This window comes from Plectropomus leopardus, chromosome 17 (genome assembly GCF_008729295.1).
Source record: "Plectropomus leopardus isolate mb chromosome 17, YSFRI_Pleo_2.0, whole genome shotgun sequence".
In the NCBI taxonomy this organism is placed as follows: Eukaryota; Metazoa; Chordata; class Actinopteri; order Perciformes; family Serranidae; genus Plectropomus; species Plectropomus leopardus.
In genome coordinates this window covers 1,862,468-1,887,520 of record NC_056479.1, presented here as the reverse complement: position 1 = coordinate 1,887,520, position 25,053 = coordinate 1,862,468, and the positions used below count along the sequence as shown (strand labels likewise).

The following is a 25,053-nucleotide window of genomic DNA, read 5'->3' as shown; positions in this document are numbered from 1 at the left end:
TTTTTAGCCATAATAATGTACAATAACCTGTACTTTAATAACATTTAGTGAATAACAGCTTTTCTTTTCAGGACATAGCCTGTTATATTGTATATAGTTTACATTTCTCAGACGCGGTGGTTATTTTATGACTGTATATTTGCATATAAACCTGTGCGTGTGTGTGTGTGTGTGTGTTTGGCAGTGAATACCTGGGAGGTCATCAGAGGGGCGGGGCTTGTCTCTGTGGCCCCACCTGTCCTCTGCTGGCTGACAGGTACACAGGCTGGGTGTGAAAACGACAAGTGAATGTTCCAACAGAGAAGTGCAGTATCGCTGCTACAGTCGGTGTGTGTGGAAGTGGAAGCTCTGACATTGAGAAAGCTGTGTGCACACACTGTGACACACGACACAAACGCACCGGGAGCAGAGGAACGAGCGGAGGACTCGCGCACACAGCTGAGCTTCACCTGTCCCGCGGGGATTGTTTAGTCTTTGGAAGCCGCTGACAGGTGACCTGTCAACATGTTGAAGAAAAAGTCCCGATCCACCCCGATAACGGAACCAAAATCTACGTAAGTGTTTCACTTCAACACAGTGTTGCTGTTTTGAGAGCTACGGAGCAGTTTGTTGTGTTTATTGCATGTAAATCTACCAAATGTCATAGAAAAATCGTCCCATTTAAAGTGACCTTGCTGTGCCGTGAAGTCACCAAAGTACCTTCCTACCTACTAACTTCACCGTATCCTTCCGTCTGTCTTCATTGTGAAAGTAACATTATGAGTATCTCTTTTATTACTCTACCAAAAATACTCCCTGCTGGCTAAATAATAGTTTGAAAAGTACTCAAAGGCTGAAATAAGTATGGTTTAAATGTAAAAAAAAAAAAAAAAAAGTAATAACAGGTGGATTACATGCTGGCCGAATTAAACAGCACGTGTTTATTCACAAAACACGTCAAGTTTTGGTATAAATCATGGTTTAGATCTCATTTGTCAGTTGTCAGTTGTACTTGGTATATATTTTTAACGTAGTATGGTGCATATACTGTACATGCAACAAGAGAACGGGGCGTTCTCCCGTCGTGAACTAACTTGCTTCATACAGACTGTTAAAAGGTTCACTGCCAAGTAAAACTGTACTCTCTGGATAGATTTACTCCCCTCAGTGAATAATCGGGATGTAATATGGATAAAATGAACTGGTGTCCTCGAGATAAAAATGCGAGATTGTAGATTAGGTTGCATAATTTGTGCTTTACCTCTCAAGTAAGGGTGTGGTTGATAGGCTGTGCAGTAAAGTTGTAGTAACTGGTTTGATAAGTCTTCAGCTGTCCTCCTTAGAAAGACAATGTTTGAGGAATGGCTTGCAGCCTCTCCCACCATATAGCTGCACCAAGCCCATTCCCTATCACATGGTGTTTTTTCAGCTGGGTTTGTGAGGTAAAGGTAAAATCAATATGGTTTTCCATCGTGAAAATGATGTATTGTATATATCAAGGTTGAGGGTGGTTTATTATATCATTATCTGTGGGCGTCAGACTTTCAACTAGCTACCTAGAATGAGGAATGCCTTTAAAGACAGTAGAGTATAATGCTTCCTGTCACTCAGCAGGTGTGTGTGTGTGTGTGGGGGGGGGGTTCAGGGGCCTCAAAAATAACAACCTCTGGTGTCAGGTACCAAAAGATCTACTAATCTCTTTTTCGAATAGTAATTCTCTAGTGTAAGGTGTGTAGGTGTGTTCCACCCCCTACACAGCCGCCACCAAGAGGACAGGAATGTTGTATCGTCTGCCAAAGGACTCCCAGTCTTTGAACTGTGCTATGCACTGGTATCTCATTCATTTCAATCGTTTAGATAAAGAAGTCAAACCACTGATTTAATTTTTTGTAGCTGTTATTGGTTCCTACTCATCAGGTAATGAGACAATCAGGATGCCATGGTAAAGATAAGACTTCATTTTAATCACCACTGATAACCTCTTCATTCTCCTCAAGCTGTTCTTCTTATTTTGTTTTCAGTTGGTGCGCGTTTAAAAAGAAAAAAGAAAGAAAGCTTTGTTCTCTGATATGTAGCAAGCTGTCAGTGTGAGCCAGGCTAATGACGGCTTCAAGTCGAAGCACAAGATCCAAAGATGGTTAGATCACCAGAGTCTCTAAGATGGGGATTAGTGCCTACCTTTGCATCTAAACAATAATAAGGTGAAATGCTAGTTTAGGCTTGTTTCAAAGTTTCTTGTCATTGAAAGATGGGTAAGAGGAAGTATAACAGAGAGCAGTAAGGAGGCATTGTATGTTTTGGTATATATTACTCTTACTTTTATGGACAAGGATGGCACTTGGTCAGGGGCCCAATCAGTCAGAGGGGCTCACACACAAAACAAACCCCAAAAGATGTAAACCAACCTCAAAGACACGTAAAATGACATAAAAGAGCAGCAAAACAGCCACAAAGACACACAAAACAAGCACAAACATACATAAACCAACCTTAAAGACATGTAAAATGACATCGAAGAGACACAAAACAGCCACAAGCAGATGCAAAACAACCTCAAACACACATAAATATACTGAAAGGTAAAACAACCATAAGCAGACGGAAAACAACATCGAAGAAATGTAAGATGACCCCAGAAAGGAAAGAAAAACAATGATAAAGAAACACAACCACAAAAGTCATAAAACAATCTCAAAGATCCATAAAATAACCTTGCAGAGCATCAAAACAACAACAGAGACACAATAAACAGTCACAAACAGACATAAAAAAACTCAGACAAGTAAAATGACACCAAAGAGATGCAAAATAACCACAACTAGGTGCAAAAGAACCCAGAGACACAAAAAATTACCTGAAAAAAGATGCTAAACAGCCACAAAGAGACACAAAACAACCACAAAAGTGGTAGCGTAGAGAAGCAAAACAATGACAACACACAAAACAACCACAAACAGACTTAAAACAACCTCAAAGACACAGTAAATGACATCAAAGACACAAAACAACAACAAACAGACATTTAACAATGTCAAAGGGACATAAAGTGACCACTGAAGGGTAAAATGACCACAAAGGGACCCAAAATGACCACGAAGAAATGCAAAATGACTATAAAGACACATGAAACAATGCAAGGACAAAGTGTCCATCCATGTATGTAGACTTGTAGCATATGAATGGAGAGCAGGCGGCTGAGACAGAGCAGGACTCGTGTTTTGTTGTGACTCTGCCTGACAGCGGCAGGCCTCCACACCCACTATGACTTAGTGCTCTCTGGTTTTAATTTCACCTTCTCCCCGTGGACACATCTGAGTTGTGTTTCTCAAGCTAACGCTCCGATGCCAGTTCCTTCCCAGAACCAATATAACCACACTCCAAACATTGGTTCAGAGCCAGTGAGCCTCCCTGGAACTACTGACAACATGTTTGGAGCACAGAATACAAAATAGAGCCGGTAGAATTTATGCAGCATTGTTTTCAGATGCTTAAACTATGATTAAAAAGTGATATCCTGGGAAACAAGAAAACAGTTCCTAGTTATGTAATAAATGTATAAAAGACAAAGGCAGGGTTAGTTTCCATCTGGTTTGAATCTTAGAACAGAGATTTGAAAACATGAATTTTCCTACACACAAACCAGAGCTTTTAATCATTTAAACACGTGAGGGAATAACTGTGTTTATGCATTCAACAATTAACTGATGGTCTTTTGTCTTCATGCACTGACTCATGTAGAAGCAATCCAAATCCGTGTTATTTAGGAAAAGAGAACTGTACATGTTTGCGATTATGAGGCGGTGTTCTAATGAGACAGAAAACCCCCTTAGGGGTGGTTTTCATTTGGATGGGTCTTGGCACACAAACTGCGAGCTGCTTCTGCACAACTCGACACCATATACCAGTTCAAACTTGTTCTGATATTATTTAATTCCAAAACCAGCAGAGGCTGTGACGTGTATTTTTAATGTCAGCGTGTGTGCATTCAGGAGGCGTTATGTAACTTGTGTACAAACTGTGAGTGGGTGTGGATGTGCGTGAGGAGATGGATGGTGGGTTTGAATTGACAGACATGAACACATTTTCCTCTGTGCCAGACAAACAAACACAGACGTGTGTATCATGTCAATACATCAGCCAGGAGAAAAAAAAAAAAATGCAGATTTCTTGAAGAATTTATTTAAATAAATAAAAAGTTATGCATGAAAGTTTTAGATAGTTATTGACTTACCCTTTAAACCTGAGCAAATTGACATCAAATCTTTCAAAAACATGGGAAGGAGGCAATGAGCAGTGAAAGGAGCAGTGACCCAAAAATTAGCAAGAAATCACACCGTTTAGCTCAAGGTTCAAATATTTAAATGCTTATTAAAGGTGTCTTAAAGAAGCACAAGAAAAGAACTTCCAAATAGACTCCACAAATAAAGTCTGAAAACCACATGTTGCTGATTCTCATATCTCAACACATAATGTTTGTTAAAACATTGACACAGGTGTGCTGAGCAGACCATTTGACAGTCACAAAATGAACGTATTAGTGCTCCCTGGTGGACAAACAGAGAAATGGACACTGTTTCTAAATGCCCTTGAGCATATCTTTGGTATTTCTGACTTGCAACTTCTTGTTACTCTGTAGTGGACATAAATGCCGCTGGTGAAATCAGCTGGGCTTTAGTGCCAAACTGCTCTTAAAGTTGCCAGTGAGAGGAAGACACAAAGACAGTGGTGACAGTGATGGAACAGACAGATGGTTCCAGTGCTCTGTGTGAGCACTATGAGTCCACGCTTCCTGCATGCTGTCTAACACACAGTACAGTGCGTGCTGATTGTCACAGTGAGACAAAAACCTGCTGGTCTAGTTTCCTTTACTTTAAGAAATTATGTCATGTGTGTTATAAACACGGCTGCAGTGGTGAAGGAAGTCTCCAGATCCTTTGCTTTAGTAAAAGTGCTAAAACCACTAAACACTAGAATACCAATAGTTCCACATGGAAAATATTACTTAAATAAAAGTATTTAAGTATAATCAGGAACATGTACTTAAAGTATTAAAAGTAAAAGTAACCCATATCAGAAAAAAAACCCAAACCTAAAAATAATTCAAACTTAATCAGAAAAAAGCTTAAATGTTATCAAAATTATATGCCAATTAATTTTCTGTCGTTTGGCTAATTGGTTCATCAACTCTTAGTGTCAGCCTTACTTATATAATCTGATGTGTAGCTTAGTTTATAACAAAACATCATATTTTATAATTTTTTTAAAGTGAAGTAAAAAGTACAATATTTCACTCTGAAATGTAAAGGAAATAAAGTGGTGAAAGAAAGAATAGACTCAAGTGAATTACAAGTGCCTTAAATTCATACTTAAAGAAAGAAAGAAAGAAACATAAAAAAATGGACTTTTTTAAAAAAAATAAATAAATAGTTTGTGAGACATGGATGAAGAGGGCAAAGGCAGGGGGCCACAGTGCCTCCTTATTCATAGGGCCCAGAATTAGTAGTTGCACCCCTGCCTATGTGAAATGTAGCCTATAATGTATATTTTTATTTTGATTGTTATTTTGATATTGTTATTTTGATTTTCGTCCAGTGAATCAGATCCAACTCTGGCACTGGTGTGTGTTGTGAGTCATGTTGTTGGTATGAGGATCCCAGAGGAAATAAATGTTGAATAGAGACAGTCCGATTATTTCACACTAAGTCATACAGAGCTGTAGAGCTAGCGCAGAGCTGTGTGGGTGTGTGCTTGTTTATTATGGATGTACAGCACATATCACAGTGTATTTCACACCCAGGGTGCCTTAAGTCATTTTTACCAAATCCAAACCATGTACTGTGTGTGGTTTTTTTTAAATGGCTCTCATTATTTAGACACTTTCAGATCAGTAAAGGCATTTTAGCACACCAGCAGCAAAGTCTAAGAGTTGTAATGTACAGTATGTTAATTTGGTTTGTCCATCCAACATCTTTCAAACTAATGTTCAGACCTGAAATTAGCAGTGAATATTAGGGATTAAGTTTTTTTCCTCAATCCCCATCAGTGTCCTTTAACATCAGGTATCTGCTTATACTGAGTCTAATCTGTTACTCATATTTACATAAATGTAGATTAAATATGTAGCTGACTCACTGCAGTAACAGCTGTCACCTTCTTCATCTGACACACCGGATCTTCCACAAGTTACTTGATCCGAATACTAAAAAGGTTCTGGTTCAAAGATATTAGGTGTATAAGCTTAAAATACTGATTTGATATAATACGTTTGAGTGAATGCAAACACTAAAATTTATGTGATGCGAATAACTAGAAAGAGCGTAGCTCACTCTGTTCTGCTGGAGTGGTGGAGCATCTTCCCTTACAGAAGATCTTAAGCAGAGTACAGACACGGGGTTATAGAGGGCATGTTGTCTTGACAACAGACAAGTTTAATTTGTTCTAAGCGGTGAAAGCAAAAGTCAATGCAGGCAAAACATGAGGAGCTGACAAGAAGCGCTGTTGAAAAACAAAACAAAACCACGGTCAAGTCTGATAAAGAAGGATGAGATTTTGATAGCTTTATTCTAGCCAACAGGCTTAGGCAGTATGTAATATTCCATACCTTCCTAAAGCTTTGTATATGGTATTTGACTGTATGAGTGTGGGGTGCCTGTTCCACCAGTAGAGACCAGACACTGAGCTCTGATGGTGCCTGCTGTGCTTTACATACAATGAGTTTAATAGAAAGAAAGGTGCATGACAGTACTGAAAAACATACCTTCAGAATTTCTAACTACCCTGGTAATGGACTGTACTTGTATAGAGGTTACTGTACATGGTGCATCCTGCTACTCATTAACCATTCATACGCACTCCCACTCAGATGGTGCATGAATTTAATAAAAACCTCAGACATTTTGATATTCCATTGACATTATAAAAAAAAGCAATTGATGTTCTGACACATTGCGGCATTAAAAGTTACAGTCTTGATATTTCTGATTATGAAAATAAAGTTTTGAAACAGTGGATATAGCATACAGCATCCCCATTCACCTCTCTGTTTGTCTTGCAGGGCTCCGGCCACAGAACTGGGCGCTCTGATCGACAAGCTGCAGAAGAATGCTGATAAAGTGGAGAAGAACTGCTATGACGTCGAGCAGAACCTCAACAAGGTACAGTCTGATGGCCGCGTTTCCCAAAGGCCTCTGAGATCTTTTAATACTACCAATGCATACATACTATACAAACATCTGACTCTGTAGAGGTTCTTTTAGTACAACCAAGTGCTGAACAAGACTATTGTAAGCAATCATTACCTTTTATGAACGGAAAACCCACTGAAATAGTGTCAGCTAACATTAAAGCTAGGCCTTAACTGCAAATCCTGCATATTATTAAAGGTAAAATAATGATTTTAAGTGCACTTCATTGCATCATTTAATATTTTCTGCTCTGAATCTGTAAAAAAGTTAGTGTTTTTAGAGAGGATGCTAACATTATATTAGATTATATCTAAACTACAGCAAATAAATACTTATATAGGGATACACACAAATACAGTGTACAGTGACTAGCCAGCCCCACCCACCATAAAAGACTGCACCTAACCATCAGGTAGTGTGTGTGGCCAGCGGAGTAATATCTAAGGGAGAGGTGTGTGTCTGAATTTCAGCAAAATCTTTGTTGACATTTCCAAAGAATGTGGTTAAAGTCCAGTGTGTTCATTCGCTCCTTCTCTTCCTTCTCCTGCTGGATAGTTACAGTCTAAGAGCTCCATATTATTGCCACAAAGCCAGACCCACTCCCACCAGGCCAAATTCCAATCAGATTTAGAGGATTTGTCTTCTGTTTGTTTCACTGACTATAAAAAAAAACAAAACACAATTCAAATGGCTCTCACGTACCTGCACAAACACTGGACCTCATGCAGCAACGTTCTCTTATATTTCTCTTATATTTTCTCTTAACTTTCTTGAAATAGAAAATATAAGAGAAGTTGACTCCAGATGCACGAAACGCTCTCAACCAACCCAATCTGCGCTGACCAGGTGTGCTCAGTGATGAATCCCACATGAGGCACAATGTTACCCCTCATCATAAATTATAAGGGTTGACCAACATTGGTTTTTCAGGGCCAATACCGTTACCAATTATTAGTAGTTAACCAATAACCAATATTGCAACCAATATGCATTTACAATAAAAATGAAAATATTTCTGTTGAATTTTAGAATTTGGAATATAACAAACTCTCAAATATGAAAACCAAACTGAAATGTTCAACAACATAAACAGCAAGTTCCCAGCAACTTTTTTTTAATATAAAGTCAAGTGAAAATTTAAATTAAAAAATGAATAAATAAAAATAGTTCCCTGAGATTTCACAAAGTAAAAGTTCCCCTTATGCTGACACTTTCTTTGCACCTTTTAATTGATTTATTTTATTGGCTGTCATCAAAATAAAATGCTGATACAAATAATCTGCAAAATGCCAAATATTGTCCCCAATAATCAGCCAGGCCGATAATCGGTCGTAACCTAATAAAAATCACCTCTCTTAAGTAACTGAAAAGAAGGGAAGAACTCGACCACTTGCTTCATTTTGCGTGTATTCTGCTGCTGTTTGTGTTTAAATAGTGAGCAGATGTGTTTGTCTGACTGCACGTGACTGATGTTCTTACATTGCTTCGCAGGATGTGAGTAAGATCAATGAGGGGAAGCAGCCACTGTATCAGGATGACACCAACAAGAGACTTCTCAACTCTCTGGAGATGCTCAACAGCCTGGACGAGGACGCTGTTGAGGCCAAGCGCCTCCAGCATCCGCAGACTGCGATGATAGAAAAAGAGTAAGTAGTGCTCAGCTCCTGGGCTTTTTCCAATTCTTCTATGTCACATTATGAAATGATTTAAACTACAATATCCACAAGAGGCATGTATGGCAGTGTCAGCAAGATGCACATAACTCACAGTAGACACTGTCTGATGAACTCCCAGATATATAACTGAGTGGCAGAGAGAAGCAGGATGTTATTTTGAGCAAGATTATTCAATATGAGACAAGCCCTAATTGACCTGTTTCCTGCTATATGCAAATTCATAACTTCCTCCATGTTTATCTGTTGTCTTGATTCATTTGGTATAGTGTACATTTTCACAACAATATTTCCATCATTGCATCACCAGTGTCACCACTCTGTTAGTATTATCATATACTTGTTATTTTTGATTGCTTCCAATTTGCCATTTTTCTGATTGTTTTTTAGCTGCCATCAAGAGCTCCTGGTTCTTTCATCAGAGTACAAGTTTAGCTAGAAATATTATAAATATTTGTACTTACAGAGGCTGTGTTGTTTAAAAAAATGTTTTGCTTTATGGTTCTAGTTGTTCTCTTTTTGTATTGGTGCCCTCTTTCTCTTCTGATTAAGTTACAGACTGTTTAAATGTGATTAATTGATTGTGTGTAATTGCTTTAGTTACCTATTCAGGAAGACTGTCATCAAGAAGCTTCTTTGTACTTACATGTGAATAAGATTATCCAGAAACCCCCATTAATGCAGACACAGCAGAGGGTTTGAAAGGAGTAGAGCAGACTGAATTACTGTATTGTCAATTATCCTGCCAACAATGATTTATTACTGATTTTAAAAAAAAAAATCTTTCAGGTGTAATTCTGTGGCTGGTGCAGATTTGTTTTGTTCACTGTGCAGTGGAGATAGTATTCTACTCTATTCTTCTTTTTTGTTCTGATTTTCTGCAGGATAAGTAACAATACAGTGTGATTCAGACTGCTCTCATCCTTTCATCAACAGTTGTCATACTAAATTTAATGAATTCAATTAATGCATGTGTGTTCAGCATGAAGCAGCTGCGTGAGAAAGTGATGAAGCTGAAGGAGGACCACGACCGAATCTACCACCTGACCCGCACAGAGGGGAAGCCCAGCATCAACTGGGGCACCATGATGGATGAGAAACTGGTAGGAAGCACTTACACAGGCTGCCTCTGTGGACCTGATGTGAACCTCTCTGAAATTTCCATGAATTAATGAAGCTGGCTTATATCGACCGTAGGGTTGGGCAATGTGGAGAAAATCAGGTATCATAATATTTTTGACAAAGATACCTCAATATTGATATTGCAATGATAATGTAGGGTCAGTGCTTTCACAAAATATTTATACAATGATATTTGTGATAAATATTCATCAGTAAGGTGGATATAATGACTAAGTGGCCAAGGGCAGCAATGTCACCACTGAATGGGACCAAATCCTACACACCGCTCCTTTAATGTAAAAGATTTTTGCTAACTTGATGCACACACTCTCTTATACATCCACAAACTTGTACAATAGTCAAGAAGAGCTTAAGTCCAAAGTAATTTAGAAGAACCAGATCCAGTCCAAAGTCAATGCCACTACTTATCAGCAATTTGTGAAATCAGATGTCAAAGTGATGTCAAATATGTATTTTGGAGTGCTGACTAAATTATAAGATAACAAAGTTGCTTCTTCTGTATGTGTAACTGTCCCTTGGTTTTATTACCAGGATTCTTTCAAAGTTTAAAAAGCATGTAACACTTTGAAACAAGTGCAATGCTTTAATGAAATATTTTGTTTAGCTCATTGATTTGTTTTCAAACAATTTATTTTATAATACTCTCTAAGTATACTCTGTGGCTTTCAAGAATATTATAGACACAGTTTATTTCAGTAGTACTCAGACAAAGTTTAGTCACAACTGTTAACATGTGGTGCAGTGGACTCAAGTGTGTTGTTATGTGTCCCTGCCCAGGACAACCTAAAAAACAAGGGCTTTGGCCAGGACCTACCATCTGTGGAGAGCGAGGTGGAGGAACACAACATCTTCCAGAGCGAGGTGGAGGCTCTGGCTCCTTTGCTCTGCAGTGGAGACAAGGTACAAGCAGGAAACCTGCAGGATTTCTTTCAATCATTCATAGTGACCAAAACTCGACTGGGTTTCATGAGCTGTTATAATTATGTAACTATGTTAGTTAATTCAAAATATTGGTTGAACTGGACATTATGAAACAAACACTGAACCACTGAAACTATTGCTAGTTTTTTTTTTTCATTGTTTATATTGAAAATTGCACAGTTGCTTAAGATGACTAAAAGCTTGCAGTATTTTAATTAAAGGATTACTTACTCCCAAACACTTTTATATAAATTACTCACCCCATGTAACATTAAATTCTTGAAAGAAAAAAAACTGTTTTCTTGCATACATTCACAGTGAACAAAGAATCCAAAACTTGAGAAAATTTATAAAGAATTGAATTTGTAGGCGACTGCGTTTTACAACAGCAAAACAATATCAAAACACCCGTCAACAAACTTTTATACATGTGCAGTGTAATCTAAGTCTCAAACAGACTGCTCCAACCAACAGGTAACTGCACTATGGGTGAATCTTGTTTATGCTCTCTTCAAAGCCAGACCCTTGACAAAACACACAGGAGTTACTGATCGAACACCGACTTGATCAGTATTTTGTTTCTGTTATTGTGTGACTTCAGTGTTTTGAAGGTTTAGTTTGGATTGGGTTGCCTTTGACTTCAATTAATCAAGAACTTTCAGAGTTTTTGGATTATTTGTTTACCATGCAGGCGTGCAAGAAAAAATTAGTTTTCTTCACAAATACAATGTAACACAGAATGAGAAGAAAATTAGCAAAAGGTCATTTGGGAAGGGAGAAGTATTCCTTTAACATTTAACAGAACTTTTAAAAGTATTGTGCAATATGTAGAAGTTCTCTGTTTGTAAATTACTCACATGACCCTTATCTTGTTCATCTTGTAAACTTGTTCTCACTGTTCCTGTTTCCTCTGTTTCTTCAGGAATACGTCAATAGCCTCCAGGAAAAGCACAAAAAGCTACTGGTAAATAACACCCACACACACATTCACTCTCTGAGCCCATGGGTGTGTGCTTTGTTTCCTCCTTGTGTGTCATTCTGATCAGCATAAGCTTTGACTGTAAGCTGCTCTTATTCGTCGAGCCGATCACAGTCTCATCAGCACCCTGGTTTTATCTGCAAAAAACAAAAAAGCAAAAAACACTTACCTGCAAGTTTACTGTATCATACTGAGTACACACCTAATGTGTCTTTACTTGCCAGCCAGTTTTTACATTCAAATAAAACCTTCATTACATCTGTTCAAAACACTAAAACCTGTTTGTTTTCCCTATTTTTCCTCCTCATCAAATCCCATGTGCAGAGCAAAAGCAACCATGAATGTGTTGTACCAACAAGTATGAATATGTGTATATGTGTATGAATCATTTCCACGAGTGCATACATTCGATCTCACATGTACCATCCTGCTCTGACAAATGTTCACAGGAGCACCAAATGTAGATCAATGCGCAGCCGAAAATAGTCCCCAACAAATGTACTACTTTCTCCTATTTGTGTAGTGTTTACTAAATACTACAGTGACCAGCTATTTGACCAAACTACATATTTGTGTGCTGTTTTTAAAGATTTACTTCCTCAGAAGGAGCCAGTGGGCTTTCAGCTGAGTATTTTACTGGATTTGTTTAAAATAAGAATAACATAGTTTGCTAGTCTGTAGCTGCTGCCAGTTTTTCAAAATAAAATGCAATAATTCAAGATTTTTGTGCATATAATCTTTTGTGCATATAACATGTTATCCACTTTTATGTTGTTAACACTGCTGTAGCAGAACATATGCCACCTTAGAATAATTAAAAAGATGATATAATAACATAAAAAGTCTACACTTAAGAGCTGTATTAAATTTGTAATATCACCTAAATGCATTAAAACCTGTGCAAATGGGTTTACTATCCTTCAAAAACATTTAAACACAATTAAGCCAAAAAAAGAGAAAAATAAAAAACAAAAACAATCAAGTAAATTACCCAAAAAGTGCTGAAAATTGAAAAAAATGCACGTGTACATTTTTTTCCTGTAAACTTTAAATATATAATAGTAACAATTAAAAATATATAATTTTTCTGAACCCCCTTCTTGTCCTCAGGTCATTTTCTGGACACCTTTTAATAATTTCCTATAATTTCTGGGACATTTCTTATCAAGTTGCTCATGCTTGTTTTCTCCATTTTTCCAAAAGAAATCAAACCAGTTTGTTTGCTCAGGTTTCACAGCACAAGCAAATGATGTAAATCCAGGTTTAAAGGGTTAAATTTATTAAATTAACTTAAATTAAATTAGATTCCATAAAACTTCAGCAGATTAGGACCTCCTTTTATTATTTAAATATCTAAGGTTTACTTTAAATTAATTTTGTAAGTTTAGTGCTATAGATTTCAAGTATTCTAAATCATCATGTTTGAAAATGTTGCTCTAAGCTTTTGCTTCCTTTGGTTAGGCCAGTTCAAGCGCTCGTCAGCGCAACCTGGTGAGCCTGCGGGACTACATGCAGCACTGCACCAATGAGCTGTACTGGATGGACCAGCAGGCCGAGGAGAGGGTCAACTACGACTGGAGTGATACTAACCTGGAGTACAAAACTCGCCAGAAGCAGTATGAGGTAGCTAAGGGATGGACACACACCACACATCAAAATAAGCTGCATATATAAAATGAGCATCAGTGCAAGGATGGGCACTAACAAATAAAAAAATATGGCCCCCAGTTTTTTCACCACATCTGTCTTGCCCCAACAGAACTTTATTGGTAAATGTCTGGAGTCCAAGGAGGCCACCATCACCAAGCTGAATGACGACGGAGAGAAGCTGATTGCTGCTGAGCATCCAGGGAAAAATGTTATTGAGGTACAGACTCATCCTTTAACTCAGTTCATAAGAGTTGCTAGATTTAACTCTCTTACCTTGATACTTGGGCTTCTGGAACAATATTGACCGTGTTGGAGTTCCCCAAGGATTCATTCAAGTGCCTCTTCTTTTCTCCATATACATGATTTCTTTTTTGACTAATCTATCATAGAGACACATTTTTTTATTTCACTGCTCAGCTGGTGGCCAAGTGACCACCTTTTGTCAGTGATTGGCTGGTATGCCATCTCAAACGAATCCCAGTCTAAAGTTGTGATTCGTCACTCATTGCCATGTTTGACTCTGATCAGTTTTAAGAGGCAAATTAATTTGGTGGTTAGATTCAGTTTCCTTCAGCTGTGGACAATATTTAAGGCCTTCCACTTATGTCATGATCTGGAAAAAAGGTAATCCACACTCTTTTATCTAAAAAGAAAACAAACAAACAAAAAAACATTAATTTGATTGGCCAATAATCAAAGACTGTTTTTTTTTAAAGACCACCAAACTTGATAAAGTTTTTTAATTAAGCTGTTGAAGCATGTCCCCAAAATGTTTCTGCAGTTTACCAATAGGGGGTGACAATGTTGCCAGAGAAGAGCCTGGCCCATCTGAGATTTGGATGGAGATGAATGAGCGTCTGTCTGATCATCATAAAATCTGTCAGTTATCTTAAATGCAGGTGTTGTGAACTGTCAAAAGTCTTTATACTTTGCAGCTTTTAACTTCTAATACCTGGAACAAAGTGCGGGAATTAGCAGCGTGTGAATGTTGTGGAACCTTTTTTTTTTTTTTTTTGCCAGCGCCTGCATTAACAGGTTAGAGCAGCCACACTGCCTGTGTTAGCAGTGCTGCTCAGGCGCGTTTTTTCCTTCGTGCTGTGCACGGTTGTCAGCAGAAATAGCCAGTCAAATTGTGTTTTGATAATTATATTTACTGCAGTTTCAATGTCTTTATCTGTCACAGAGATGAGGAAATACAAACATATCTGTTTTATTCAAGCTTTCCTGTTTTTGTTTCAAAATAAAAGTCCTCTGACAGGGTTTCTGTTGACAGAATCCCTTACGCTGTTGACTCAAGGAATTTAATCATGAAACATTTGTAGGACTTGTTGACAATACAGGAGGTGCACGATTTCATAAATGAGTGGAACATGTGCTTATAAATGTGGAAATACAGTACTGATAGCAGCAGGCAGCTCTGCAGCAGCATTGCAGCAACAAAGCTGCCAGTGTGAACACCGCGTGTGTGATAGGTGAAGCAGTTCGGCGAGGCTGCCGTCACGCACTGCTCACACATGCAGTGCGTGAGTGAGTGTTCCAGGTGCAACCGCCTATGCTGGCTTGAATCCCAGAATTGTCCCTTGTGGGTACATTTTAAAATGTGCTTTGAATAGAAAATGACATTACTTTATTTTTACTAATGAATTGCTCACACTCACATTGTTGTTTGACAGGCTCATATGGAGGCAGTCCATGCTGACTGGAAGGAGTACCTGAACCTGCTCATCTGTGAGGAAAACCACCTCAAACACATGGCTGAGTACCACAAGGTTAGACACAATGGAAAGATGAGCATTCCACAGAAATGTACATATTTCAAACACACTTGTACAGATTTAAACAGGTAAAGCTCATCAGTGTCTGCATATCTGTGTCTCTAGTACCACAAGGAAGCCCGTGACACTCAGGACCTGCTGAAGCGGCTGGATACAGAGCTCAGCCAGAAGTACAACCCAGAGTTCAAAGATGTGTATCAGATGGAGAGTCTCATCGAGGAGTTGGATGTGAGTATTTCTCTGCATCTGGCAGTGCCACTGACTCCTTCTACAACACTGGAAAATATGCTACCCTGTGTGTGTGTGTGTGTGTAGGACCAAGCCAAGGCCATGGACCACTTTGATGAACGGGTCAAGGCTCTTCAGAAGCGCAGCCTGCAGGTTTCTCCTCTGCCCTACCGCCGAGAAACCCCCTCGAAGCTGATGCCTGTTGAGGCTCTGTGCGAGTTTGACACAGATGATGTAAGTAGTGTGTTGCTGAAAGCTAATACTAATCATTTTGGAGGATAGCTGCAACTACATAGCATTTCACTTTAAATGTGAGAAACCAAAAACCTTTAAGTAGGGCTACCTTTAAGGGATCCACCGAAAACACCCAGTACCAGTCAAACCTGCATCCTTGATCCTTTGAGATTTCACTAGATCAGCAAGTGAAGTGTGTATATATATATATTGAACACTTTGTTATATCTGACACCCTGTGTTAGAGTATTTCATTTAAAATGAACTTATTTGTAATTGAGGTTTTGAATTACAACATTTATATTTAAAAGACTTCTAGATCTGCTTTTCCATTTCCTTATGTAATGTTCTACCAAATCATTTGTAGCCAAAAAGAAATTAAAACCAAGTCAGAGTCCTGAAAAGAGCAGCAAGAGCTCTGACTGGCCAGACTCCTGATAACGCATCATAGCTATCTAGAGCCCACAACAAAATGAGCAAAAGTGCTATTTAAAAAATTCAAGTTTGGGTATTATCTGGATATTCATATTACAATTAATTTATTTGTTAACTAAGTTTTGATGTAAGCTGTGTGTTTTTGTGCCGTGAATGTGATTGTTTTAGATGGGTCAGGTTGATGACAGGTTGTAATTTTTGGATGTGTACAGGGGCAGATTGTGCGTGGGGAGAGGTACACTCTGATCCGGAACAATGGTACCAAATGGGACGTGAAGGATGCATCTGGGCGTCAAATCACTGCCCCGGCGGTCTGCTTCGTGTTCCCCCCCACCGACCCTGAGGCAGTGGCCATCTCTGACAAGTGAGTGTAAACACGTACCAAAACAACTTTCACTGCATTAGAATCTCTATAATATTTTATTCCAGTGCAGATAATACAGTTTTTGATATTGTGTACTTGTAGCCTGGCCAGCCAACAAAAAGCCCTCAAGCAGAAGACTGCAAACAGCAAAGCAGCTCTGCAGAAACGCTTCAGCGAGCTGAAGAAGGAGAGTGGGACTGCGGGCACAGGTACAGGACACATCCACTCCTGCTGCGTGGCAGCTTTTAGGAAACCCATCACGTCTTCACATTCAAGCAACTTAGGTTATCTATTGTAAAAAATGAGGTGGTGGTTTGCTAGAGGACTGTCTTTGTCATATGCAACTCAACAAAAAACATAGGTGCTCTTAATTAAAAAAGGTCACCACATGGAAGGAAAAAACAAACTTCAAGCACTTCTGTGTTGAGCGGGGATAAATGCAGTTAAATTAGATTGAAAAGCATTTATTCAAAACATAGCTATTTTCATAAAAACACTGACTAGTTTCAACACTGTGGTCTTCTTTTGGGTGCAAAAGGGGAAACAGTAACCAAGCAAACAATTTCTAAACTTGGCTGTTAACCAATCCTGTATCTGCATTCATACATTACTTGTGTACATGGATCTGCAAAAACAACTAAAAACACTGTAGTATGAATGCGAGGCCAGAAGTTGACGGTGTAACTTTGTAATGACACACCATAGAAGAAGACCACGCACCTGCGCAAAGTGCACCATGATGTCACTGTTTTCCCAGGATCCGCGCATTGCCAGTTTACACAACAACACAAAGGGTGGCGTTTTCAAAAGATGTGAAAGAAAGGCCAAACCACAACAAAAGTTTAATGTTTCATGCAAGAACAGTTGACAAGTAAATGGCCCCAAAGAGGTCGTGTTGAACGTGACACACCTCCAAAAGTGGTCAGAGAATGATTCTGTACAGAAAAACAACAAAGTTACACAAAAAAAGCCATTTTATTAAAGCAACGTTGCACAGACATTTGATCCCACAACTCTCCGGTTCTCAAGCCAAGTCTCTTTGCCAAGGACTGATAAGTAGTATTGATGGTTGATTCACAGAATGTATGGTCTTGAAAATTTGCAGCCAAGTCATGGAAAAGTCATGGAAATGTATTGTTAAAACCATGCGTATGAGCTATGTATTTTACCTGCTAAGTTAACTGCTGAGATCTGGAAACACTGTGACATCAGTAAAAACAGGTCTGATAGGATAAGAAACACAAGCTGTCAGATGATCAGAAAGGTTGGAAACAAAGCAGATTATTCCAATTTATTTGGAAGAAAAAACGCTGGAATTCTCTGGGATTCTTATTGGCACTGCAGGTGTGATCGCTTTTAGTTTTACCACAGGTTTCTTGGTGGGCCAGAGTGGGCTGCAGGGATGTCATTGTGTCCCCAGATCTTACTTTGTTAAGTACAATGTGTGGTGTCAGAAAAACATTTCACCCCAGAGCTGTCACTTTGTACTGCTGACGAAAATGGTCGAAGCCAAATAATGAAGCTCATCATGCTGTGTGTGATGTGTGACCTCAGACAAGCAGGAGCAGCAGTGTCGCCAGCTGATGGCTGGTCTGGACAAGGTCACCAGTGACCTGGGCAAACAGGAGAAAGCCATTTATGCTGGTGTGCGCCCGCCACTGGAGGAGAACAGGCCAATGCAGGACAGCGCTGACCGCCTGCAGGATATGAGGGTAATGACCCCCACTGCATTCTGTTGTTGGTTCCAAATGCTATTTCATAAACTGGCTACATCTCTCAATTTAGCTTGATAAGCTTGGAGAGAGTATTTACATCTCACCAAGTGTGATATTTCCCTCCAGGACATCGCTGCTGCTGTCAGTAAGATTGAACCAGAGAAGTCCGCCAAAGTGCAGGAAGCAAGAAACTTCTTGGTCTCCAATCCAAACAGTGCCAGCTCTTCTCAGCTTCACAGCAAGGTGGATGAAGCCGAAAAGAAGTACAACAAGATCGAGCAGCTTCTTCAGTGCTCTCAGGAGAAGTATGGGACTTTATCTTTTTGTAGTAGTAATGATGAGAGCAGTATTCCTCCAGTTGTTTATTTCTGAATTGCTTTTAAGGGTGCAATATGTAATTTTCTGCTTCAAGGGGTCTCTCAATCAAAACGGTAACAAAAGACAGAGCAATGCCATCAGCATAGTCAGTCACTAGTTATCTGCAGAGGTCTGTGTCAAATCATTTTTTAAGCCTGGGGAGGGACTTATGTTTTTTTGTTGTTGTTTTTTGCTTATGGGAGGGCATGTGACTTCAAAGGTTTTGTTTTTATTTTACCGCAAATTTGTATTGATTTTTTTTTCATTAATCATTTTTACTGATTTGTGAAAAAAAAGTGGGTGTTTTTTTTTGTAAAAAATGTTGGCCTTTTTTTCATTTTTGGCACATCAGGGGCTGGAGCCATTTGTTCAGCTTGTTTCTGTGATAGCTTAAAGGAATACTTGGTGACATGTCATTTCTTAAAATGACAGATTTCTCTGGTTTGAACAATGTTGGAAATGTCTGAAAAAAATGTAAGGATACAACGTAACAATATATAACATTGGTCTTCTCAATTTTATACATTTTAATGTGGAAAAGTTACATGTTATATTTTTATATCTGATTTAAAAGGGTTCAATGGGTTCAGTTTGTAATTAAAAATTACATTTTAGTTGAATTGCATGCTTTTCTACTCACCTAATATCTGCACTTGCCTTTGTTTTAGACTGAAGAATTCAAACCAGCTGGAGACTTCCCTTCAAAATGGAAAGACTCTTCTTGCCAGCCATGAGAACAAGCTGGCCAGGGAGGAGGTTGCTCCTGCTGACCTGTCCTCACTTGAGAAGGCACAGCGGGAACTTGCAGTAAGATGGCTATTTTATTCTCAGCCACATGCTTTAATCATATCTCACTCAGACTGAAAGTTACACCACAGAGTTTTCAATCCCAAGTAGTGCTACTGATTACTACTGTAGTCCCCATTTTGTTTGTATTCTGTGCACGCACACGAGGAAAACCATGAACAAGCAGGACCCAATACACAGTGCTGCACATGATTTTATGGTGTTACATTGATCTGTGGGCAGCAAGAGGCCAAGAAATATAAGCAATGTGCCAACAAAAGGAAAGGAAGGAAGAATATTCAAAGAATCAGATCTACAAATTAGTAAATGTACAAGAAAATTCTTGAAAATAAGAGGAGAAAAAAAGTATTTTTTTAAATTATCCAATTATTCTAGCTACACATTACTGTGTAAAATGAAACAGTATGCTTTGCTTCTCTGGTAGGATACTGCATCAGAACTGAGGTCCAAGAGGTCACTTATTGCTGAGACTGAGCAGAATCTGCGTTTGGCCCAAAACAGCTGTGACAACATGGCGACCAAATTCCATGAGCACTGTCCTGACATTGAGAGGCAAAAGGCAGATGTCCAGAAGCTCAACAAGCGTTATAACAACCTCACCAAGCAGACTGATGCCAGGTGAGAGGCCTGGTGAAAAGGAGGGGAAGTTCATGAAGATCTGTGTATCAATAATTACTGGAAGAAACACTGAATACCACATCACAAAAACACACAACGTAATGCATGAGATCTGTATAATGAGCTCTTCTGCTTTGTGTTGCAGAGCCCAATGCTTGCAAAGAGCCAAGATGTCGCTCGTAAATTACAACAATGGTTATGACAATCTGAACAAGTGGTTGGCTCGTGTCCCAAACTACGAGCCCAATGAAACTGATGACGCAAGACAAATTGAGACCAAGCTGAAGAATCAAAAGGTGAGAGTGATGAGCAACAGGGTGATTCACAATATGCATACTGACTGCTGTACAGAGATACTCTCCCAGTGGCATCATAGAAAAATACATATAACAACTTCTTTATTTTCTACAGAACTTGCTCTCTGACATTGCCAGAAAGGAGTCCGACTTGAACAATGTGTCCAAAAATGCTCAGCTTTACCAAGCAGCCGTCAAAGTAGGATTTTCTACATTGATTTAATCACCATGTTACTACATTTATTTTGTAGAAATACAATAAGATAAAGGTTGACCATTGGTTTACCAATTCTTCTTTGTAGGACTACGAGAATGAATGTGAGAGGTTTAGAGCCATCCTTGAACTTGATGATGGACTTGTACCTCAGACATACAAGAGGAACAGAATTGAATCACCTTCACTGAGAGTCAGAGCAGAGGTGAGGCACCATAGTCACACTGAATATCAGTATATCTTCTTTAGGTGAATGCAGTGAAATGAGTAAGCAGATAGATAGATAGATAGATAGATAAATAGATACTTACTTTACATTTTGTATTGCACTTCCATAATTTCAAGGGGGTAAAAGTATTCTGTTTCACAAGTTCTTTTAATTTTTCAAGCTCTCCTTTAATCTGCTTTGCTTTGCTTTTTTTTTTCGACAGTTTTCCCCACTTCACAATTCCAAAAACTACTTAACTGAGACAAAATTAAATGTTTAAAGGGTCATGAGCCAAAAAGGTTGTGAACCACTGAGGTAACTGAAGGATTTACTGTATGTTATGTTATGTCAATGTTTACAGGAATCTGCTATTGAGGCCAAGTTTACTGAGGTGAATGCTGTGAACTCGGCAAGGCTTCAGAATCTGGAATACGCCCAAAATCTTCTCAACCAGGTGAAATATTTTGTAATAATAATGATAATAATAATAATTTGAATAATAATAAGAAGAAGAATCTAACAACTATAATAACCACCCCCCATAGCAACCTGACATCCCTATGATCAAGTCTACAATGGTCCAGTCAGTAAATGCTAGCCAAGGAGAAGAGCCTTGGAGAGTCAGAAAGCAGCTGCAAGATGAGATCCACAGGAGGGAACAGCTAGAGAGAGAAATTGAGACTATTCAAACTGAAATCTATGTCCTTGAAGGACAGAGGCCCCAGGACACAATTGTCAAAAAAGAGAAAATCAAAAAGGTTGCTGACCCCCAGCTGGATGAGGAAATCCATAAGGTCCAGCAGAAACTCTCAGAGGAGCGCCGCACTACCAGTGTCCTGGAGAATGACCTTGAGATACTGAGGTTGAGACTGCGTGGCCTTGAGACAGAATCCAGAGAAGGGGCACAGGAATATGTGGTCAAGGAGGTCCTGCGTATACAAAAAGATCCTGTTCAAGAGGAGGAGATGCGCAGGCTTAGGGATGAACTGGATGAGCTAAGAAGGCAGAAGATAATGAAAGACAATGAGCTGATTCAGATACAAAAGCAGGTAACACTCCTGGCTGAGGAGAAGGGCAGGGAGCAGGAAGTGATCACTGAAGAGGAGGTGATCAAAGTCCAGAATGATCCCCAACTTGAAATGCAGTACCGTTTGCTCTTGAACAGGAAGCAGAAGGAGATGGATGGCAGGAAACAGCTGGAGGATGAACTGCAATTTCTTAAGGAGAAGCTTGTAAGGATGGAGAAGGAGAAAGCAATGGCTGAAGAGAAGATTTCCATCAAAGAGGTGCTGAAAGTAGAGAAAGATCTCGAATTTGAAAGAGAGGTAGACACCCTCAGAAGGCAGTATGAAGAAGAGAAGACCAAACGGAGAACATCACAGCGAGAAAAGATTGACCTCCAGAGGAAAATTACCAGTACAGAGGAGGAAAAGTCCAAAGTTGTTATTCAGGAGAAGATGCGGGAGATTGTCCGCCCTGACCCCAAGGCCGAGAACGAGGTGGCCAATCTCCGTCTTGAACTTGTAGAGCAACAGAGGCGCTGTAAAGATGCAGAGCTCCAGCTTAGATCTCTACAGGATGAGCACACCATGCTGAAGAACAGAGGACCTCAAGTGGAGGTCAAGGAGATCATCAAAGAAGTCATCAAATATAAGACAGATCCACAGACTGAAAGAGAACTGGAGAGACTCCGCAATGATATTGTAGATAAAACCCACCAGACTGAGAAATCTGAGATGGAAATCCGCCAACTTCGTGAGGAAATTAGAAGATGGCAAGACACCAAACCCCAAGTGCAAACTAAAGAGGTGGTTAATGAAGTGCTGCAGTACAGGGAAGACCCAAAGACTAAAGAGGAAATTGAGACTCTCAAAAGGAAACTGGCTGATGAACAGAAGAAACGCCTGGACCTTGAGAGAGAACGGTCAGCCCAAGAAGAGAAGATCAGACTGAGAAAAGTGGAACTGTCTCAGGTCCTCGAGAAGATTGTTCAGCAAGAAGTGGTCAAGATGGAGGAAGATCCAATCCTCAGATCAGAGTGTGACACCTTTTCACAAAACATCAGCAATGAGCAGAAACAAAAGGAGAGCCTAAAAGCAGAGCTCTACCAACTGCAGAGACAAATGGCTGACCTGGATCTACAACTGGAAGAACTGGAGCGTGAACGCAGGATAAGGCGTGAAGCAGAAGTGGAAATCCAAAGGCTTCGGCTCAGACTTACTGAGCTAGAGCTCCGCGACAAGGAGAACCGTGAGAAAGTCACTGTCAAACATAAGGTAGTCCTGCAGCAGGATCCCCAACAGGAGAAGGAACACTCCATTATCAGACTTCAGCTTGAAGAAGAAAAGCACAAACGCACTCTGCTCGAGAAAGAGTTGAATGCCCTCATCCAGCAGCAGATCACCCTCGAGAAGATGGATGTGAAGGAAAGAGTTGTCCGCACTGAAAAAGTCCAAGTTGAAAGAGACCCAGAGGCCGAGATTGAGATTGAGAACCTAAGGAGGACTCTGGAAGAGGAGAAAAGGAGAAGGAGAGAACTTGACCAGGACTTGGCCACCCTTACTTCTAGGCTCTCTGAGATGGAGTTCTCAAACACCAAATCTTATAAAGAACTGGACTACATCCGTGATGAAAGTGGCCGCCTGCAACAAGAAAACCAAAGGCTGCTGAATGAGATCCGCAAGCTTAAGTCTGAGATTGAGATCACCAGCACTGAGACTCGGCTTATAACAGAGTCAGCACCAAGGGAGGATGGAAGGAACCTTGAGCTGAGGCTTGATTCACTACAGAAGGAACTAGCAGAGCTTAGAGCCATCACCCTCCAGAAGGATGAGGAGATCGAGAAGCTTCAAAAGAATCTGGTGGCAGTTAGACAGAAGAAGGAACAGAGGGAGAGCCATCTCAAAAGGTCTATTGTGATCATCGACCCGGACACAGGCAAAGAGATGCGACCAGAGGAGGCCTACAAACTAGGGCTGATTGATTGGAAGATGTTCGTCAACCTGCAGAGTCAAGAGTGCGACTGGGAGGAGATCACAGTCAAGGGCCCCAGGGGAGAATCCTCAGTTCTTCATGACAGAAAATCAGGGAAAAAGTTCTCCATCGATGAAGCATTGCGTCTTGGCCACATCACAAATCGCCAGCTTCAGCAGTACATAAACAAAGAAATTTCCATCCAAGAGTTTGGTGTACTGGTGTCAGGCAAGAACAAGTAAATGCACACCTGCTAAAAGAAATTGCATTTTCTTTTTGTTTTTACATGATTTTCTCTGTTTCATCTCTTATTTAAAGATGCTGTGTACAATATTCAGACCATCAATATAGCAGCAAACAACTATCTGCTATGTAAAGATATAGTGGAGTCATGACATCCTGAGCAGAGAATGAAGTCAACTTTCCTTGTGTGTGTTATATGAGCATCTCTGTTCTTTGTTTTGGTAGCGGGTCCAGCCGTGCATACACTTAAGTGCATTTGAGTCCCTGTGTGTGTATTGCATTGGCTAGCTAATTGATTTACTCTTCATTGTGCTCATATGGCGGTTAACACTGATAACGCCATTCTGACCCAAGGTGGTGGAACGTCGTTGTTGTCACAGAAGCATAACGCCCACCTTCCAGCTCTGAATGTGTTACGCGGCTCATTTAACAATCTTCTTGTTTTATTGTACTTCTATTCTGACTTTAAAACTGTGGTGACTTGGCATTACTTTATGCATGATTTCTAAATGCACTATGTATTTATTTGCTTATGCATATACAATTTTGTGGTACTGACATTAATATATATGGATTGATATTACTATTACTACAGCCAACTGCATAACATTTTGTGTGATAGAAAGAGTTTGCTCAGCTAAGCGATACTCTCATACACTCTGGGTTCTAGGCAAGAGAACATATTTTTGCATATTATTATTTGATACTGCCATTGACATTAAGATGGGTACTAAATGTTTCCTTTATTTTTGGGGTATCCCCAGGTTTACCTGGGTGCCCCAGGTTTAACTGATGTGTCCTCTGTAAGCTTCAATAAAAGTCAAATCAGACTGGAAAAACTGTGGAGTTTTTGTGTGTAATTTTATTATGGTGAAACGTGGAGATTTTCATGGTATTACTGAGAAAAATTATTATTGAATGCCGTGTGCTATCTTTATTTAATAATGGCTGTCCAATAGGCCACGAAGAACTGAATATCTAAATAATACACAATTATAAAATAAGAACAGCTCTAAGACATTCTGATAACCCTGCAACTATAAAGCTACTGTAGTCT

General features: G+C 39.5%; 1 protein-coding gene across 1 annotated transcript; it reads left to right on the top strand.

Moving 5' to 3' along the window:
• Nucleotides 1-284: 284 nt before the first annotated feature.
• ppl (periplakin) lies at nt 285-24,835 on the top strand. The gene is made up of 22 exons (XM_042504479.1): nt 285-554; nt 7,034-7,133; nt 8,655-8,809; nt 9,819-9,939; nt 10,757-10,879; nt 11,823-11,864; nt 13,341-13,502; nt 13,639-13,746; nt 15,203-15,298; nt 15,410-15,532; nt 15,620-15,766; nt 16,414-16,565; nt 16,668-16,774; nt 18,120-18,277; nt 18,407-18,585; nt 19,306-19,444; nt 19,869-20,062; nt 20,208-20,358; nt 20,474-20,557; nt 20,661-20,777; nt 21,142-21,234; nt 21,326-24,835. The coding sequence occupies exons 1-22, from the start codon at nt 505-507 to the stop codon at nt 23,993-23,995; spliced, it is 5,271 nt and encodes a 1,756-aa protein (XP_042360413.1). The 5' UTR covers nt 285-504; the 3' UTR covers nt 23,996-24,835.
• Nucleotides 24,836-25,053: the final 218 nt, after the last annotated feature.

Excerpts from the sequence above, each read along its gene's own strand:
- ppl (XM_042504479.1), top strand. The coding sequence starts at position 505 with ATGTTGAAGAAAAAGTCCCGATCCACCCCGATAACGGAACCAAAATCT. Across the intron at positions 9,940-10,756 it reads CCATGATGGATGAGAAACTG|GACAACCTAAAAAACAAGGG; the intron begins GTAGGAAGCACT and ends GTCCCTGCCCAG. Across the intron at positions 10,880-11,822 it reads TGCTCTGCAGTGGAGACAAG|GAATACGTCAATAGCCTCCA; the intron begins GTACAAGCAGGA and ends CTGTTTCTTCAG.